At 39.7% G+C, this 20222-nt stretch overlaps 1 protein-coding gene across 6 annotated transcripts in view; it reads right to left on the reverse strand.

Moving 5' to 3' along the window:
* Positions 1 to 1072: 1072 nt before the first annotated feature.
* Positions 1073 to 20222, reverse strand: part of Myo1b (myosin IB) — a 181346-nt gene continuing 162196 nt past the window's right edge. For 5 of the 6 annotated variants that reach the window (XM_029564746.1, XM_029564749.1, XM_029564745.1 and 2 more), the window contains 7 exons: positions 18220 to 18294; positions 16540 to 16674; positions 13092 to 13198; positions 10516 to 10648; positions 9701 to 9853; positions 7936 to 8063; positions 1101 to 2573 (listed from right to left, as the gene is read on the reverse strand). In XM_029564746.1, the coding sequence (XP_029420606.1) occupies positions 2450 to 2573; positions 7936 to 8063; positions 9701 to 9853; positions 10516 to 10648; positions 13092 to 13198; positions 16540 to 16674; positions 18220 to 18294 (855 nt within the window). In that variant the 3' untranslated portion in view covers positions 1101 to 2449. Of the gene's footprint in view, positions 2574 to 7935; positions 8064 to 9700; positions 9854 to 10515; positions 10649 to 13091; positions 13199 to 16539; positions 16675 to 18219; positions 18295 to 20222 lie in introns of all 6 variants that reach the window. The other variant, XM_029564750.1, reaches the window with a different exon arrangement.

The raw sequence follows: 20222 nt of genomic DNA on the forward strand, positions 1-20222 counted from the left end.
GTCACCCTGCAGCCTGACCAAGAAGCAGCTTTCCACTAGTAAAGGTACTCACGTAGAGTGAGTCCCATGATCAAAACTGTCAGTGACAAGATGGTAACAGAAGCAACTTGCAAAAACATTTCCCAAATTCTTGATATGTTCTTTAAATCCTTACATATTACTTACAATGCTGTTTAGGATTAAAAAGGAACTATATACTTTTGCTAAATGCTATTGTTGCAAACCACTACAATGAAAAATCTCTAAATTTCGTATTTAGGAAAATTTAACAAGCTGACTCATGGAATATGGACTTCCACGTGGGACTTCCATCATTTAGTTCTGCTCAGGAAGCAACTCAGTGATTAATGGCAGGGAACCAGAGGAGACATTTCAGTGCACCTCACAAGAGTGGACTATGCCCCTGTACAAAGAATGAGGAGTTCCCTGTGATACTCTGCTAGGAGAAAAGGGCAAGATTTATGTGTCTATCAACACAGTAGATTTTGTCTGCTAGAACAGTGGATGGTAAGAATCTCTATCTCTCTTTCCCCTTACCAGCATATGCATCATGTAGTGCAAAAGCAAAGCAAAGCAAACCAAAACAAACCAAAACAAAACAAAACAGCCCCACTAAACTAAAAAATTAAGTTTTGGGGTGGGAAACAGGCAGATAGTGGGTGATGATAATCTGTATACCTTTTCATACTGACCAGTATTTTGTACCCTATAAATATATTACAGAGTTAAAAAAAAAAACATTAAAACATAAAACGGGCTGCGTGCCTTTAATTGTAGCACTTGAGAGGCAGAGGCAGGTCCTGGACCTCTGCAGGAGCTAGGCCTGCCAGGTCAATATAGCAAGTTCCAGGTCAGCTGGAGCTACAGGGAGACTCTATCTAAAAACAACAGAAACAAAACAAAACAAATGCAAACCTAATATATAAAACCAAAAAACAGTTCTTGGTCCCAAATTTCCACTTATTTTATATCAGAAACTATTAAGTTATCATCTTTGAGCACATTGGAAAAGTTTGAAAAGCATTATATCCTATGCCTGCATCAATAAACACAAAGACTTTTGAAAAAAATTTTTTTTATGTAACCATGTTTTTTTAAAGTACAAAAAAAAATTAAAAGAAAACCCTCAGAGAATATTTTCAATGACTGCTTCTGGTATATAAAAGATTAGTGGAATTCAATTAACACAGAGACCATATAATGTTTGGATTGTAAAACCTTTCTGTGATATAATACTTTGACATACAACATATGAAAATAGCATGAAATACAAAAATACAGTTGTGATCCAGCAAATGGCACCAAATTAGAACAATTTTATTATTTAACATAATGCCAATGTATTTACATTATCCTCCCAAATAAGAGACAATTCCAAAGTTTAAAATGTGGTTTCCAAAGTGAATCTTTATCGTAAATTTGTAGTGAAAAAAGTCCTGCAAATTAATCCAGACTTAGTTTTGATCCTTGACTAAATACACACCCTGTACCAATCACATCTCTCATACAAAAAATGTATATTATAAATAAAACTTTCAAAAAGGACTTGGATGTTTTATTGCACATCATAGAGAGTACATCTGCCGCTGAACAGCTTTCAGCCTTTCCTTGCTGGGCTGTTTCAATAGCTGGGTGAAAACACTAGAGATCAGCACATCTGGGGTCCTATCTGATCCCATCAGGGAGAGAGGCACAGCATTTGGTTGGACTGATGTTAACTTTTTCTAAAATAAGAATGACTTCTGTTTTCTACTATAAAGGAGATCTGAGCAATAAAAGAGTATGTCCAAATGTCAGTTTTATTCTTTTTCAAAGAGAAAACAAATGTAGCAGGATTTCACCCAGCCATCATTTCTATTCTTCTAGGACCTTGGAGTCTTGATGTGCACTGTTTACAGTTACCCTACAGCCACAGAAAGCTGGCATCATTAGTAGGTATCATTCGGACTCAACCTTTTCCAACTTTCTTAGCTGTTGTTACACCAGCACCAACCAGCCCGAATGTAACAGCCTTAGAGATAAAAAGTCTCCTAGTAAGTTTTCATGCCATTCAGCACAGTGCCCAGCATAGAGTAGGCATTCAATAAATACTTGATAAATGAATGCACTATCTTTGAAGACCCTTTCCTACGCTTATATGTATTAATGATCTAGGAGTAATATGTGGATTTAGGGTACACAGGTGTAACATGGTAACTAAAGGCAAAACACATATGGCATGGGAACAGACACTGTTAGTTTCTATAATCCTGCCCAGGACAGAATGAAGATTTAAGGGTTAAACTATTCCAATAATAAAAACTGATTAGTCAAATACTTTTATTTTGCCAAGGGACTCTAACAGCTAGTCTTTGGCAATTCCCGAACATACAGTGAACCCCAAATGAAACAAAATCAAATTGCACTATTACAAAGAAACAAGTCCATGAAGGCAGAAAGAAGACATTATTTAAGGGACAGCAACTTCAAGGAGGCGGTTGTTTTTTCGTTTGCACGTTGGCACACTCCCATTTTTCTGGTTGCCTTGGATAAACTTCACACATACTTTGTCCTGTCTGAACTGTACCAGGAACCTAGGAGAAAAGAATCAAACAAATTCAGGCACACACAAAGCAGGTGAGGATCAGAGGTCGCTGTACCATTTCTTTTTTTTTTTTGTGATGGACATTCACCTTGGCAAGCTACTCTTTCCACCTGTGGACCTGAAACTGCATTTTACCCATTAGTCGTCAGCTAGCCTCAGAAGTCCACCAACTCATCACACTCCAGGAGGTAAGACCAGCCAATATGATTACTTCACATTTCCAACAGAAACATTCCCACTCTGTATCTCCCTCTTCCTTCATTTGTGAATGGCAATTTTTTTTAAAAAGGATCAAATTTTAAATTATCAACAAATAAAGCAAATGAAATAAACAATTTCAGAAAGATATTCACATACACCCTACACAGTTTTGTCCTAACTGCACATTATGGTAATTTTTAGTTTTACCTTACATTACTTCAAAATAAAAGCATGAAAAAATCATGATGGAAATGGAGTTACGGATGGTTGTTAGCACCATGTGGGTGCTGGGAATTGAACCCAGATCTTCTGCAAGAGCAGTCAGTGCTCTTAATTACTGAGTCATCTCTCATCCCCTCCATTATAAACATTTTAATAAATCTAAAAAATAATTTAAAAAATCATTTTCTACACACATACAATTATTGTACCTGTGGTTTACATGATGCACAAAGGAAACCACATCCTACTCCAATTCTTTCACACACCAGCAGGGCCATGCCACTGTCTTCAGAATTGTTTACACACTCCCCACTCTGGATAATGAGGTCCCTGAGCTCTAGAACAGCATCTTTTGAGAAGGCAAAAACACAGTAGGCCTGGCCCAGAAAGCAGGGCTTCCCATCTCAAAACCAGTGCTCTTTCCCCTTCACATTCTAATCAGCACAGTGTCAGGACATTTCCCAGTGTATCTCAGGGAACAGCATTCTAAGTTATGGCACATTCTTAAGTGACTCATGCTAACAAGCATATGGGTGATGGCTTAACACCCACAGCACCAGCAAGGATCTAATGGCTCTGATATATGTATACATTATTCCCAGTAAGAGGCCATGTTTCACAAATATCATCTCCTGGGGTAAATGTGACGTGAATTCATCCATTGCTTTATTTATTTTGTGTGTATATTCATGCACCACCACCACCCCTGTGTGTGTATGTGTGTGTGTGTGTGTGTGCGCGCGCGCACGCACGCGTGCTCGCACACCAAGGTCAATCTTGGGTACTGTTCCTCAGGGCACCATCTAACTTGTTTTTTGAGACAGAATCTCTCAATGGAATCTGGAGCTCACCTGGCTGGGCAGTGAGCCTCAGGAATGCGCCTGTGTCTCTGCCCTCCCCAGCACTAGGATTACATGTGTGCACCACCAGGCCCAGTGTTTACTCATACGGGTTCTAGGGGACTGACTGACCTCAGGCCTTCGTGCTTCTAAGACAAGCATTTTACTGAGTGACCTCCTCAGCTCCTCATCAATTGTTTGGAAAGGATAAACCACTGATCTTCCAAATGGGTTGTTTCCTATAACTTGAAAGCACTGGGGAAGAAAGCTGTAATTCTGTTTGCCTACCTGAGATCTGTTTCTAGCATATAGATTTTGTGTGCCTCAAACAGAAAAAAAAAAAAAAATCAAGTTTAACAGAAGGTCACACATTTTAAAAGACAAATACTTCTACATACTAATTTTCAAAGACTACACATAGTGTATTCAGTGTGTAAGAGTTGTGTCCATGTTCACATAGTGCACGATTAAGATTCATGCTGGAAAAAGCCATAACTGAAATGCACTTTATACCACGTCCAACTCACATGGACTCACTCAGCCTTAAAACAACTGGAGAGAGATAACTATTATTATTCAGCTCCATTTCATAGCAGAGAAACCTGAACAGCATTCCCCAGCCAACAGTAATATGGAATATATTATTTTGCAGTGTTAATACCAGCCAGAATATCGTAATGAAACGAGAAGGAATGAGGCAAAGTCAGGACCTCATTTTAGAAACACTTTATCTCTCACAAGTTTTCCTTAAGATGCAATTTATGTACACAGTCAACTGTTTAGAAGTTTAAAAACTAAGAATTATGAGGTAATCAAGTCTCAGTGAATTCAACCCTTACTTTTCTACATGTGTCTTAATTAGCAGGCAAGACTTAAGACTCTCTTTCTGAAAACTCAGCCAATTTATTCATAATGATCACAGAAATCGAGTTTGTTAGAGCAGCTTCTTCACATCTGAAAAGGCTACCAAGAGGAAAGGCACAATCACTGAGCTGCGCGCTGTTTATGACCCAGGTTCTACACATCTGGCAAGGGAATGGAAGAAAGTCACTTAGGGCTGGAAATACAGGCCTAGCCATCCCTGCCTATGTGACTTTGCACGGTCTGCTTAAATCTGAAACACTCTGCCAAAAAGGCTACCTTGGAAACTGACTCTCTGGTTCCTGAGGTGCATCGGGGCGGGGCCCACAGGGGTACACAAAGTTCCGTCCACTGATCTATTTTCATCAGACTATTAGGAAATAGGCACGGAGAGGGGTTATAATGCTACCAACTGTTTATCTTCATGTGGTCACACTGTAAATCTTCACTCAGGCAACTGTTTACTGAAAGTTTGTGACATCCAGAATGTTACATGCCTGTCTGTGATGGGGCAGAGCAGGGTCCCTGCTGCCCAGAAGGAAAGTGATCCTAACAGCATTTCCCAGAGACAGTCACTGGAGAGGTTCTGTGTTGATCACACTATCACTTGGGAAACAGAAAACACATTACTCCCTCAAGGTCGTGAGGAGAGATGCGGAAAGAAACTAGATTTCAGAGGGTCAGAGTTCTATACTAAAGAAAGATTTTAAATTTTCACCAGAGAACTTTCTTGCATAGACATATTGTTGTTAATATCTGTAAAATGTTTTTTTAGGGCTGGAGAGATGGCTCAGTGATTAAGAGCACTGACTGGTCTTGCAGAAGACTCAGGTTTCATTCCCAGCACCCACATGGCGACTTAACAACCATCCATAACTCCAGTTCCAGGGGAATCTGATGATCTCTTCTGATTTCTGTGGGTGTTGCATGTCATGGGTGCACTTACATCATGTAGGCAATACACTCATATACATAAAATAAAATAAAAATAAATAAAATATTAAAAAATAGTGATTTTAGACTAGCAGTATTGGAAATGCTTAAAAATGGAAATCCTAGCCAGGCGTGGTGGCACATGACTTTAATCCCAGCACTCGGGAGGCAGAGGCAGGCGGATCTCTGTGAGTTCCAGGACAGCTGGGGCTATAGAGAGACCCCCGTCTCAAAAAGACCAGAAAAAAAAAAAAAAAAAGAAATCCTTCATGGTCTAGATTTAGGTGTGATCTCTTCTCTCTGCACAGACACACTCATCAATGTAGAGGGCCAGTGAGGAGGCTGCTGCATTCATGTGGCCTGAGGAAAGTATCTTCATCTGGAAAAATGACCTTCTCATGGTGAATGAAAAGTGCTAAAAGCTCAGCATCCCAAATTAAGAAAAAACCTAACTAATGGGAGCTTAACTTCTAACAGTCTAACAGGTTAAAACCCTACTCAATTAGAACCAAAATGGCCATTATTTTTCCAAATATTATTATATTTTGTTTATTTATTTTTATTTTATGTGTATGACTACATGAATGCAAGTGCACCACGTGAGCACAATGCCTGTGGCAGCCAATACAGGGCACTGGATACTGAAATTATAGATGGTTGTGAGTCACTATGTGAGTGCTGGGAACTCACCTGGGTCTTCTGCAAGAGCAGCTAGTGCTCTTAACTGCATCTCTCTATTCTGTTCTATAGTCTTCATATTTTATGACAAAGTAACCAGAAAAGATGTCTACTTTAAACAGCCATTCCCAATGTGGAGTGTTCACAAAGCCAACCCCCCCAACTACACAGCATCCCTGTGTGTGGTGAGCAGTGGGGACCAGCTGATGGCCCTGGGAGTCGCCACACACCCCAGAGAGCCTAATTCTCAAAGGAGGCACAAAACTCTAGATGAATTGAGAAAGACTTCTAAGAGAGGAAATAGAACAGACTGGAAAATTATTTTCTCTTTTGAAACAGGGTCTTGCTACTTAGCTTCGAATTCACTGTGCAGGTCAGGCTGGCCTTGAACTTGCAGCAATCCTCCTGCTTCTGCCTCCTGAATCCTGGGATTATAGGCAGGTACGACCAGACCCAGCTTAGAAAATTCTTAATTTGAAAATAAGATCTAGGAATATTCGTATCCATAATTAAAATGCAAATGTGAAGTTTTTTTTTTTTAAGGAGCAAATGTGACATCTGTACCAGTCTTAGCATTACTTACAAACCTTGTCAGTGTGGAATGCCTTTGCCTTATGTCCAGTTGTCTATATATGGAATGAAAGTCACCTCAAGTCTAACTATGCAACACCACTCCCATACCTGCAAAGTCCTTTTCTTGGCATGAGAAATACAAGCAGTTCCATCGGTGGGGCTCTGCTAGCCACTCTGTTCACACCCCCTCCTGTTTCCTTCTTGCCACATTCCTCACCACCTCTTAAAACACCCTAGCTTAAGCCATGCCACCTTTTCTACCTAGACAGCCTAGAGAGACTCTTAACTTACGTCCTCTGTACTACACTAGCTTCCACACTAGGTAACTATTCACACTGCAGCTGATGCTATCTCTGAAAAATAGGCAAGGCCACACTCTTGCTCAAAACCTGTAAATTTTATCACTCTCATTAAGATCTCCACTCCAAGTTCACCAAGCTCTGCATAACTGGGCTCTGCTTTCTCTTCGGCATCTTCTCCTACCTCTCACTCTGCCACAAAGATTGCTCCCACCTCAGGCCCTTGTTACTGCAAATGGGAAGGCACCTTCTTGCACCTCTCCCTGGCTTACTCCCTTAGGTCACAGCAAAGAGGTCTCCCTGACCTTCCTAGTAAAAATAGCACCCTTGCTCTCTTTCCTTCTAGAAGCCACAACCACGGAACCTATTATCTTATTTGAGCATCTACAGCTCTACCAGAGTATCAGGTACTTGAGCCTTGGTTAGTGTCAGCCACAGCCCATCTTTCACTGACGACCAACACTAGAAACATACTCCTACCTCATAAGCAGTTGTAGTAATGAAGGAGATTGGAGAACCAAACTGTAACAGTAAAGTGGAAAGTGGAGTGGGGCATCATGGCGCATGCCTTTAATCCCAGCACTTGGGAGGCAGAGGCAGGTGAATCTCTGTGAGTTCAAGGCCAGCCTGGTCTACATAGTGAGTTCCAGGCCAGCTGGGGCTACTGGGAGAACCTGTCTCAAACAACCCCCCCACCAAAAAAAGTGGAAAGTAGAAAAATGGATTGCACAATCTATGAACATACTCATCAGAAATTTCGATATTGAGCTTCTGTTTGGTTTGGCTGAGAGTCGTGCGGTAAAGTTTGGTGGCCATTTCAATCAGGTGGTCACTGCTGAAGAGAAAATCTCCTTTACTAGCTGCTTCTGAGCCCTGCAAAGACAAAATATGAGTCAGATGATGATAATAAAACAGAGGAGGGAAAGGTTTACAGGTTAGCCAGAAAACCTATTAACAGTCTCTGAAAACTTCAGACACTGGAGCTCATTCTCCCACAATAACAGTAAGGACAAGAGTGGTACTTCCAATTCCACTCAACCCCTGCTACCTGAAGTTGGCCAATGGACCAGAGCAGCATCCATGCTACCTGGAAGCTTGTCAGTAATCAGTTCTGGGCTCTACTGTAGGCCTTCTGGATGAGAAACCAGCAAGATCCCTGTGTGGTATGTTTGCATGCTTAGGTTTGAGGAGCAATGACCATTTTGTAAGTCATTCTCAAAATACTGTCTAAAAAACTCTGCAATGATTCAGTTTTCAAAGTAACAACAGGGTCTGGTGAAATAATTGCTCATCAGGTAAAGGTGCTTGCTGCCAAGCCTGATGACCTGAGTTCGACTCCTGAAACTGATACAGTGGCAGGAGAGACCGGTCTCCAATAATTTGTCCTTGCCCACCACATGCACCACGGCATGTACATGCCACACACATACACATGCATAATGAATAAATAAATGTAAAAAAAAACAAAACAGAATTTAAAAGCAATCAATTAAGAAGAAAATAACAACAATAATTCTTCAAACAAATATCCAAGGGGGGAACTTGTAGTAAATAAGATGCCAATGCTCCAGTCCAGGAAACTCTGCTGTGACTGGACTTGGACATGGACAGAACATCAGACATTTTTCCAATTCCCAAGTTGTTTTTTGGGAGTGACTGAGGCAAAAATCAATAGCCTATGACTTGATATACCCCCATTTTGGTTAAGATTCAGGGTGGGATAAACAGGTTAAGAGAAGCCTTTGGGAATGTTTTTAAAACTTTCATTTGCTATTTTTATTTTCTGTGTATGAGTATATTTCTTGCATGTATGTATGTGCACCCATGTTATGCAATGCCTGTAGAACTGGGTGTTGGATCCCCTGGAACTGGAGTTATGGGCGGCTCTTAGCCACCATGTGGGTGCTGGGGTTTGAACCCACGCCTTCTGGAAGAGCAGTCAGTGCTCTTAACTGCTGAGCCATTTCTCCAGCCCCGGCATTTTTTGTGTATGATTAACACTTGCTAACACTAGTTTATTCGGTAACGACAATTATGTGACATTCTCCCTGCTATGTACTGTGTGCAGTACTATGTCTCCTACCAATGCTATGATGTATATGCAATGATCAGCCCTGTTTTAGAGAAAAGTATAGTTGAAACTGTTTCACAACTCTTTATTGTAGTTGCATACTTTGATAAAATCATCAAGTTAAAGACAAACAAGCAGCCATTTTTTTAAGTTGGCACACAGAAGAAACACCAGGAAGAGACATAATTTAAAACATCCTGACATTTCCATGTATAACTCACAAAAAGTCACGTGAGCAAGTCAAAAAACTGATTAACCTCATTCAATTACTGAAAAATCAAGCCTGAGAGTTTGCATGTGGGTGAATGGAGCCAAACTTTACGAGTCAGTAAAAAGGGCGAGGCACTGGCAGCCCTAGTCAGACGAGGACATCTGGTCAGTGGCTGAGAAACAGGACACTGGAGAAACCCTCCCGTCAAGTCGCTGGGCAAACCTATACCTCTTTGAGGTGCACTGCGAAGAAGCCATCATTCTGTGAGCTCATGGAGACTTTGGTCACATCCACCAGGGGAACCTCAGACTTTATCTGCCCAGACTTTTGGTCAGCAAGGAGGAGATTACTGTTTGTTAAGAGGAAAATCCTGGATGAACTCTGAAATAAGAAAAAAAAAGGTACATAAAACCAATGACCCCAAATACTCTAAAATGGCCCATAAGTGGAAAGCTTTATTTCCAGAAATACACATTTTACCCTGGTATCTTTTAGCAAATATATACCTATATAAATTGAGAACACATGAAAGGACAGAATTAGTGTGTTTTTAAGAATTGTGCGTGAACACACGCACACGCACACACACACACACACACAGATGCACATGTGGAGGCTAGCAGAGGACACTGGGTGTCATCCTCTGTCGTCCTCTTATTCCCTCGAGAAAGGGTCTCTCAATGAACTAGACCCTCTCCATTTCTGCTAGGCTGGCTGGACAAGATCCCAACAAACCCAGAAAGATCTTCACCCTGCAATGCAGGGCTCACAGGCATGCCGGGCTTTGAACATGGGCATTGGGAATTCAATCTCAGGTCCTCATGCTTGCATAGCAAGTGCTTTTACCCACTGAGCTGTCTCCCTAGCTCTCATTTTAAATTTGTAAGCATTTCAGAGGATAGCAAAATTTTACTCAAGCTTAGGGGTAAGGACAGATTTCCTCTACAGTTAACTCTATCAGACTATGAAATACGAATAATAGAATTCAGAAAACTAGGAACAACTCTCAAGTGATGCGGGTCCTTAAATGTCAAGCTCTTTACCTTCCCATTAGCTCGGTTAATTTTGTTCACAACTTCAGCAATAATGATCTTTTCTTCTATGGCCTCTTTGAGTTTCTTATACTTTGGGTTTTTGTTGATTTCCAGGTAAGCTCCTTGGAATGGTTGCCCAACACTGTAGGGAGAAAAAAATCCTACACCTTAAAAATGGTTTCAAATGCAAGTACCACTGGCAAAAGGAAACGAGTCAGCTGATCTTAAGGACTAGTTGACAACTTCGTGAAAAGTTACCTCAATTTATTTTACATATTATACATGGACCTGTCTGAATGTAAGTTAGAAATGAAACCTTAAACCTGTTTCTTTTTAAAAAAATTTTTGATTGATTTATTTTTATTTTATGTGTATGAGTGTTCTGCCTGCATGTAAGTGCACCTGTGTGTGCAATGCCTGCACAGGCCAGAAAAGGGAACTGGATCCCCTGAAAGTGGAGTTATAGGCAGTTGTTAGCTGCCATGTGGATGCTGGGAATTGTAAGAGCAGCAAGTGCTCTTAACCACTGAGCCATCTCTCTAGCCCCTCAAATGTATTTTAGAAGAAAGCTGTGGCATTTGATAGATGGGACTTTGGTAAAAAACTTGTGACATGCAACAAATAGGACAGAAATCACTAACGATACAGCCAGACTTAAGCACATTGCCTTGTACAAAGGAAATGGCAATTTCTTCTTATATTCTAATAGAAAGATAACAGCTGCTCACAAAAGATGCACTAACAACTTTAAACACTGTGTGACAATGAAAAAAAAAAGCCAAGATCTTTATTGTCATTTGTTCCAAAGAATTTCATTTTCTTACACAGAATAAGAAAATCAATGTCTTCTGGGGAAGGAAGGGCAGCTCTAGGGTTGGCAATCACTTCAGAAGGAAACTATTTAGTGCTTCATTTACCATGGAACTGGCTCTAAGCAGGTGACCTTTAAGAGGAAAGACCAACCCCCCCACTAGGATGTGCTCTGTAAGGTGACAGGGACTCCTACAAGTCAGAGTGTTCTTTCAAACTACTTCTGCTAAGAGTGTAATGATGTAGGTAACTTAAGTGTGATGGCCCTAAGGACCCTGGGTGACTCCCTCTGGGAGGTTTCTTTAAAGATACCAGCACCATGAAAACAAACCCTGCTGCTCCATATGCTTTGCAAGCTTCATTTTGACTTCAATTCTGGCAAGGAGCACAGAAGACTTGAAATGCTTGTGTTGTGGGTAGAGGCTCAGGGGAGAAAAAAAATCCACGTGGGTGGTCAGCCTTTCTCAGCTCCCAGGATCTACCAGGCTGAAGCCATGGGTGCTGCTGCTTCACAGCCTGGGAAGGCAAATTCCACCTCTCCCACTGGCGGGGGTGAGTGTGCCACCCTCCCTAAACACTGACACACTACCCAGAAAGGACTTGGCTTGAAGTTGACTTTTCTATGTTCGCAGCCAATCATGTTTTTAATAATAAAAAGCACTAAGAGCCTAATTTTAGTTAGCTTCCTCAGTACCTTATTTCACAGCCTCCAGTTTCTAAAGTCTTCTATGGGAAATGTTTAAGAACATTTATATTCTCTAATTTAAGACTTTATAAAGAAAAGGCTGAATAAAATCAGCTGCTGCTGAAAGCATACGGGCAACTTTTCTGCTTAAATATGCTTCATATAGGAGGCACTTTGGATAGCTTTGGATTTATTCACTGTTTGACTTAAGGGAGTACAAACCACCTTAAGCAGCCAAATAAGCTAACCAAGGAAACTGTGCCATTTAAAATATTTAAACCCAATGAGCCTGGCGACTGTGTTCATTTAATCCTTTCATAAACACAGAAACAATACAGATACATAAAGTACACATGACTACTTGGTATAGAATACATTTTTATTTCTAGACCATTCTCTAGGAAAAGCTAAAAGTCATTAGAGATTTTTGTTTGAAATTACATAACCTACTTGTTTATAAATTCCAGATGAAGCAGGGATTGTGGGGAGAATGACGAATGTAGGATACACAGGAGTACTTGGATACAGTCTAGCAGGGGCTTGACTTGTCAGCTTGCAATGTGTTTGTTCTTTTTCTGAGTACACACTGCCCACAACAAAGGAACTGAACTTTTGCAAAGGCCATAAAAGTCATGACCAACTAGTTAGCAGACCAAAGGACACCACAGACCCATGCTTAAGGGACATCCCAAAGAATAATGAACTGTCGCACTCTCTCACTGACCTTGTAAATGAGCTTCTGACCTAGCTTACTATCAGCAGAACACTGGAACAGTGATTATAGTTTACTGCAAAAGGAAACTCAAAAACAGACTGTACAATCCAAATTCATCCTAATAGCCTATATAATTTTTATTTTGAACCACTTTCAATTATCTGCTAAAAGATTAAAACTAAGGCCAATGGAACAAAACCAAAAACTGTTCATCTTACTTTGTTCCTCACCCCATGGATGCCAGGGGACTCTGAAGTGGTTTACACATTAAGTATCATTCATCTGTTATGGAAATTAAGCCCCAGTAGAAAATGCCCACAGATAATTTGAAGGAAAATTAAAACACTGGTATTTATACATAAAGTCAAAACATACCTAGAAGGGTATAAAGCTTTCTTGTCTTTGAAGAGTTCACTGGCCTCTAGTTTCTCTTCATAAATGAGCTTCTGCTGGTCTGTGAATTGGTCCCTGTATTTTTTACACTGTGAGATAAGAGAATAAACAAAAAGAATTACATACAAATAACTAGTCATTCTTATGCTAAATCTACTGAACAGCAAGAGTAACTGTGCAAGTCATCAAACATTCATTTAAAAAGACAAACCCAGGCTAGAGACATGGCCCAGCAGTTAAGAGCACTAGCTGCTCTTGCAGAGGACCCAGGTTCAATTCCCAGCACCCACATGGTGGCTAACAATCATCTATAACTCCAGTTTCAGGGAATCCAACACCCTCTTCTGACATCTTATAGGCACTGCATGACACAGGTGCATTTACATAACATGTAGGCAATACACTCATACACACACAAAATTTAAAAATAATAAATAAAATATTTTTAAAAGACAAACCCAGCAGACAGTAGCAGGGATATCAGAGTATAAGGGCTCTAGTTAGGGGAGGGAGGCTATGGGAGGGTGCTATCTGGGAAGTGGGTGTATAGTCCAATGAGATGGTTTGGGATTTCTGTGTGATATACACACATACCCCAAAAAAAAAAAAAAAAAATCAACAAATTTTAAAAAAATGTATTATATTTGAGGAGGAAGCATGGAAATTTACGTCATGCTAATTAGTAGAGGTGATAAACAATACCATTGAAATCTGCCCGATGACTTTATAGACATACACAGGCACCAGGGATCCAAGTGCAACCGATTATGACTAGTAATAATCAGATACATACAGATTAGAGATGCAAGAGCCAGCATCTCAGTGTTAGTAGCAAAAACCATGAGTCTGTTTGCAAGGAGCAATGTATTCTAAAATGAAATGGAGATCTATTTTAAAGGTTAAAAACTCATCCAACTTTATGTCTTACAGGGCTTATACTGAGTTCAATAATATATAACTATATTAATACAACTGTGAACCTAGAAACTTGAACCCACTTGTGAAAGAGATGGATGTACTGTTGCTCTGGAGTGTGTTACTGAATATGTTAAAGCTGTACTGAAATGCTTCTTCTAATCATGTAGTTATTAAAAAAAATTTTAAATGCTTCCTTTTCTTATGAATCAGATTTAAAGAGTACAGAGATCATGGATTCAAACTATCTTATTATCTAAGCCAGAATATCTGGAGAGAAGGATCCAAGTGCAACCAATTATGACTAGTAATAATCAGATAAATAAAGATTAGAGATGCATGTGCAAACATCTAAGTGTTAGTAGCATTCAAAATGAGTTTTTCTGTATGAAACAGTATATTTTAAAATGAAATGGAGAGCTTTTTTAAAGGCTAAAACCCCATTCAGTTTTATGCCTTATAGGGTTTATACTGAGTTCAACATTGTATAACTGTAATAATTCAACTGCAAACCTAAAAATGTACAGCCAATTTTGTAAGAGATGCAGCCTAGCTCAGAAAATTGTTATTGAATATGTCAATGCTGATGTAATGAAATGCTTCTTCTAAGTATGTGATTATTAAATAAATAATTAAATAAAAAAAGACAAACCCACTTTAAATAGCTGGTCTTGGGGAAATTCTATACACTATTATTTGTGTTGAAGAATTTGGGATGCTTCTTCAAAACATAACAGGGCCTATGCAGTACATACCCTTCCAGGAATCTCAGTTTGTTCTGCTACAATGTAAGTCCCAAAGGATCTCCAGTCCTGAGGCTGGCACCTCTCAACAGAGACTCCTGGGAAATAACACTGTGCATCACAGTATCACAATGCCAGGAAGATTTACACATACAACCCTCTGACTCAAAATCTTGACAAAACAATACTTAGCCTTTCTACATGGTATGGACTCCTACTTTCTATTCTACTGTATTTCATTTTAAAATGCTGGTAAGAGCTGGACATGTTTGGGCACACCTGAAACCTTAGCACTCAGGAGCCCGTGGCAGTATTGAGTTCAAAGCCAGTCTGGGTCACATACCAAGTTTGAGGGCAACTTGAGCAAGATCCTACCTCAAAAATAAACAAACATATACATACCTTGGTAGCCAGTACTAAACTGATTTCATGACCCAGGAACATTTTAGCAATCATGTACAGTCTGAAAAACACTGCTCCCAATTCACTTTATAATGTCTAAAGGGACCTGGAAACTCCCTTCACTCTGACTTTGGGGATACAGTGAAGGTTAACATGGCTGGCCAGAGGAGCAGGCACAGATTTTTCAGCTTTGTGTCCAAGGAATTGAGCTACAGGTGGGGTTAAGTCCCTCCACTGAAATGGCTCTAGAAGAAATGTGAGTGCCACAGGTGTCTCTTCCCATGGCAAAGCTCCCCAGGGGAGTAAACAGCCTTCTCCCCCAAGCTCTCTCCCATGGGAGGAGAGAGGAGAGAGCAGGGATAGCACAGCGCAGGGAAGGCCGCAGCACTAGCAGCTCCCTCCTCTTATATCTAAAAATGGTTCCCATGGCAGTCTCAAGAGACGAGTAATTGAGGGGCTACTGACTCTGCTAAAGAACAGAACTTGAAATCTACTAATCACATTAATTAGCCATGATATCACTCTTATGATCAAGTCTACGTGGCTGGGCAGGAAAGAACTGCCTGGAAGATACATCCACTGGGCACTCCTTTACCAAATAAGCCCTTCTAACTAATGATGTTATAACATCTGGTAACTGTACACATTCAGCATTCCACATATCAGTGAAGCTATTGATAGTCTTGCCATGAGAAAAGGCAGCACCAGTGTCCATGTTCCTCAGGAAGTTAGTTCAGTGTTTACCCCCACCTGTACCTCAATTCCTTAGACCACTCAGATGAACTAGCAAGTATACCATGTACCCCCAAACTTGTATCACACATTCCATGCTCATATGAGCCCGGAAGAGCTATAAGGCAATATAAAATACACTTTCAGTTTCCCTTTATTTGGGGTAGAACATACTTTGTCCTTCACAAATGTAATGCTTTTCTTTCTAGTCCGAAGTGCAAATGTTCATATGTGTACTGATAAATATATTTAATAAATCTGGGAATGTAAATGCATATTATTAGTAGGATTTAACTACCTTATTTGAAGATGTTCAAATTTAATGATTTTTATCTGCAGTGTTCCTTCAGATAAACAGGAAAATAAGCAAAACTGAACTACTCAAGTCGCCTGGAAGCTGAAAGGGAAAGTGAGCCACAAACAACTCCTTCCAACCTGGTCAAGGAATGGGACACAAGCAGGGCCCAGGCTCCTGCAGGGCTTCCCACAGAAAGATTGGCACGGGAAAAAGCTCCGAGGTGCTCAAGTCCTCAAGTCACCCTTGTCAAGGTGAAAGAAGCGATGCCAAAGGTTTGATTTTTACCTAACAGCTTTCCAACACTCAAAGATAATCTTTGAAAAAATGTTGCAGATTTTACCCTCCACAAGTGGAAAATTCTTTTGAGCTCCTTGTGAGTTGAATCCAAGAACAAGTAAGGTCTGGGCGGCCAATTTTTGTCTATTGGTGACAAGGAAGGCATTCTAGTTTTCATTTCCAAGAAGTATTTTTGCACCTGTATTGGGTTTGACAGAAAAATTTTAGATGAGGAAAATATACCAGAGAAGATATTATGTTATGTGCTCTGTGCTCAATCAAATCAGCCTTTAACAGAATTTATCAGTTTTAGTCCATACAATTTTTATACCCTCTGGGAAGTCAATTTCACTCTTGTACCAGCTAGGGAAATGTGAGTTTCACCAAATGGTTATTAGAAAAGATGACTTCTGACACCAATAGTCTCATTAACACAGTCCCAACACTGCATCACTGCAGAGCTGTGGTGTTTGACAGGGAGTCAACGACAGTTTGTGGCTATTTATACTTAAATTTTAAGTATAAATAAAATTAAATTAAAATTAAATAAACCATCTAGTCCATCAGTCACACTGATACATAACTAATGTGGATAGTGGCTATTCTCTTGTACCTGAAAGTTGTAGAACACATTCATCCATGTACAAAGTTCTAGACAGCAATGCTATAGAGCACAGATGGTCACCAACTTAGAATGGCTCAACTTATGAACTTTGGACTTTACCATGGTATAAGGGCAATGTGCACTTAGAAGCCACACTTTGCATTCTGATGTTTTTCCTGGGGCAGTGAGGTACAGTGGAAATGTTCTCTTGTGATGCTGGGCTGTAAATGTAGGGCCCAGCCAGCCATGCTATCAGGACAGGCAACTGAGAACTGACAGGTTTTTTATGTAGACCATGTTTCTGAGCTGTGATGTTTGGTAGGTTAGGTTCATTAAATGCATTCTGTTTTGTTTTGAGTTTTCTCTTTTGTCTTTTTGAGACAGGGTCTCCCTGTACCCATAGCTAGCCTGGAACTTGCTATGTAGACCAGGATGGCCTCTGTCTGACAAGAGATCCACCTGTCTCTGCCTCCCAAGTGCTGGGATTAAGACACGTGCCACCACACCCAGCTTCAATGCATTCTTGACATATGGTATTTTCAACTTAGGATGGGGTTGCTGGGATATAACTCCATCATATGCCAAGGATCGTCTCTACTTAACACATGCCAGGCACTGGAAAAGTGCGTTTTGTATCATTACTCAAGTTAAATCCTCATATAACCAAATAAGATCCTTAGAAGTTATATGCTAGAGTCATAAATCTATAAGCATCAATGCAGTGTACAAATACTTAAGTATTTGTACACTTTCACCACAATACATTCTTCTCTGAAAGCAGGACAACTCCAGAATCCAGCCCCTTCACCCAGCTATCCACTAACCTATTCACCAAGCCTGCCCTCCACTGCTCATAGCAGTTTAACAGGGCAAAAACTGGCTTTCTTTGGTTCACTTTCCTCAGTTTTCTCTAGCAAATAAAATGAAAAGTTATCAATCACAGGCTGCTAACGTTCTGACACAATTCTATCTGGACTTAGGGGACATGATACGAAAGGTCATCACTGATGCCCTTTTATCGTTGTGATTAATCATTATCCAAAAATGTGGATTTTCAAAAGTCACATTTTACCGAGTTGATAATACTAAGTTGTTAATCTAAAAATGCTAACTAATCATACATATAAAGTACCAACTTACGATTCTTTGAAGTGTAAACTCATAGATTTTCTTTCCAGCATTAGCTCTAAAGAATTTCCTGTACTCCCTACGTACCTTTAAAGGAAGCAGATTGATGGTTAGAAAGTGTAGCACATGCTCATAATGACACGTCCCTTTACAAATGAAAGTATATGGACCATGTGTATTTATAAATGTCTTTTCTGGATGGAGTAAACTAAGGGAAGCAAACCCAGACAGTGGCTTTTAAATCAGAGAAAAAGAAACTAAGAGAAACAAAATGAATTGATATTTTACTCCTATTAGTTTTTACATAGTCTAATGATTTGACATGAACATTTTACAAGAACAGCCACAAACCTGTCACAAATTAAAATACATTTTATAAAATATACTGGTAATTTCCCCTTCAAAAGAACTATATTGAAATTCCCAGAACCTTGCATATAGACATAAGACTTTAGTACTATGCCCTTAGAATCAAATGTAGCTGAAAGTAAGAATTTTAGAAGCTATTCAACTACCATTGTCTTTCACTCAATTGCACAAAATTTCCTCTCATCTTACTCAAATCAAACATCATACTTAATGCTATCACAACACTTAAAGACATCATAAGGTTTTAATTCATAAACTTTCCCCATGCCACACTGTCATAATCAACTTCATATAATAACATCTAATAACTAAACAAATGAGGCGTTTATTAGATTAATGAATGACAGTTAAATTTTGAAGCTGAGAGGGAAATACTAAAAATATTTCCTATCATTCAGATATAAATGGGAGAGCTAGAAATTAGCAAAATATTAGCCTGTTTGTGTAACTCAGATGCTATGTACCTCCAGGGTTCTAAGTTTAAATACACGTTTAAAATATTTGTACAATGAAGGATTCAAGACAGAAACCTACAAACCAAATTCAGTTTGTAGATAAAGATTTTATGCAAGTTTTTAAGTTAAAAACCTCACAGAACAGGTTAGACTGCAGGTGTAGCTTAAAATTTTTTAAGATCTAGTATCAGTAAGTCCCACTGATACAAGACAAGGACCAGGTGAACTTTTGTTGAAGAGATCTGCAGGCTCCAAACTACATGCATCCAATTGCTCCTAATCTATCTGCTGCCTGTAAATCTGGGAAATGCTTAGTTTTGCTTGACTTCTAAAAAAAGCAGCTAAAGAACTTGTTCAGAATTCATTAAATAGAACATCTGTTGAATTCATTTTGAGGTTACTTCTTAATTATGTTAAGATACTCATAGTAACCAAAAATGATACTTTACTAAGAATTTGTAAGCGGAATTTCAAGGGGAGATGCAGATCATTCAAAACAATACTCAAGGACATTTTTGAGGGCTGTTCAGATTCAGAATCAATGATTCCTCAGCTCATTCTCCAATATTCAGTGTAAGATTAAATGTTATTGGACTAAAATGAACCTAATGAAGAGGAATAGGGTGAAAAGGAGCCTAATCATCCTCAAAAGGCAATGTGGTGACTCTTGGGATTTCTTAATTACTAACAGTCGGAAGACCAAATCCCACCCTGAAGGTTTTCAGAGTTTTGAATCAAATTTACTTATCTCCTACGAGTGCCTTTACGTACTGTAGGAAGTACTATTTTGAAATAAATCTACCCTAATCACAGCTGAATTTTATGGTTCTTTTTAACTGAATGACCTCAGATTCATCTCACTCACCCAAAGTCTGCTGATGAAAACTCTGAGATACCTGTGCTGAGCAACCAGAATGCTTGGTCACTTTGCAGAAAGCTCCATTCTAGCCAGCCCTCAGGGGAGCAGCCCAGGCCACTCCCACTCACCTGCTGGTTACTATGGATGGAAGGTTAGTTTCTGACTCAAGGACTATGATCTATCTCATGATTTTTTTTTTCTTTTTTTTTTTTGTCTTTTTGAGACAGGGTCTCCTTATAGCCCCAGCTGTCCTGGAACTCACTATGTAGACCAGGCTGGCCTCAAACTCACAAAGATCCACCTGCCTCTGCCTCCCAAGTGCTGGGATTAAA

The sequence above is a fragment of the Nannospalax galili genome, unplaced genomic scaffold (genome assembly GCF_000622305.1).
Source record: "Nannospalax galili isolate Female #2095 unplaced genomic scaffold, S.galili_v1.0 scaffold115, whole genome shotgun sequence".
Classification (NCBI taxonomy): Eukaryota; Metazoa; Chordata; class Mammalia; order Rodentia; family Spalacidae; genus Nannospalax; species Nannospalax galili.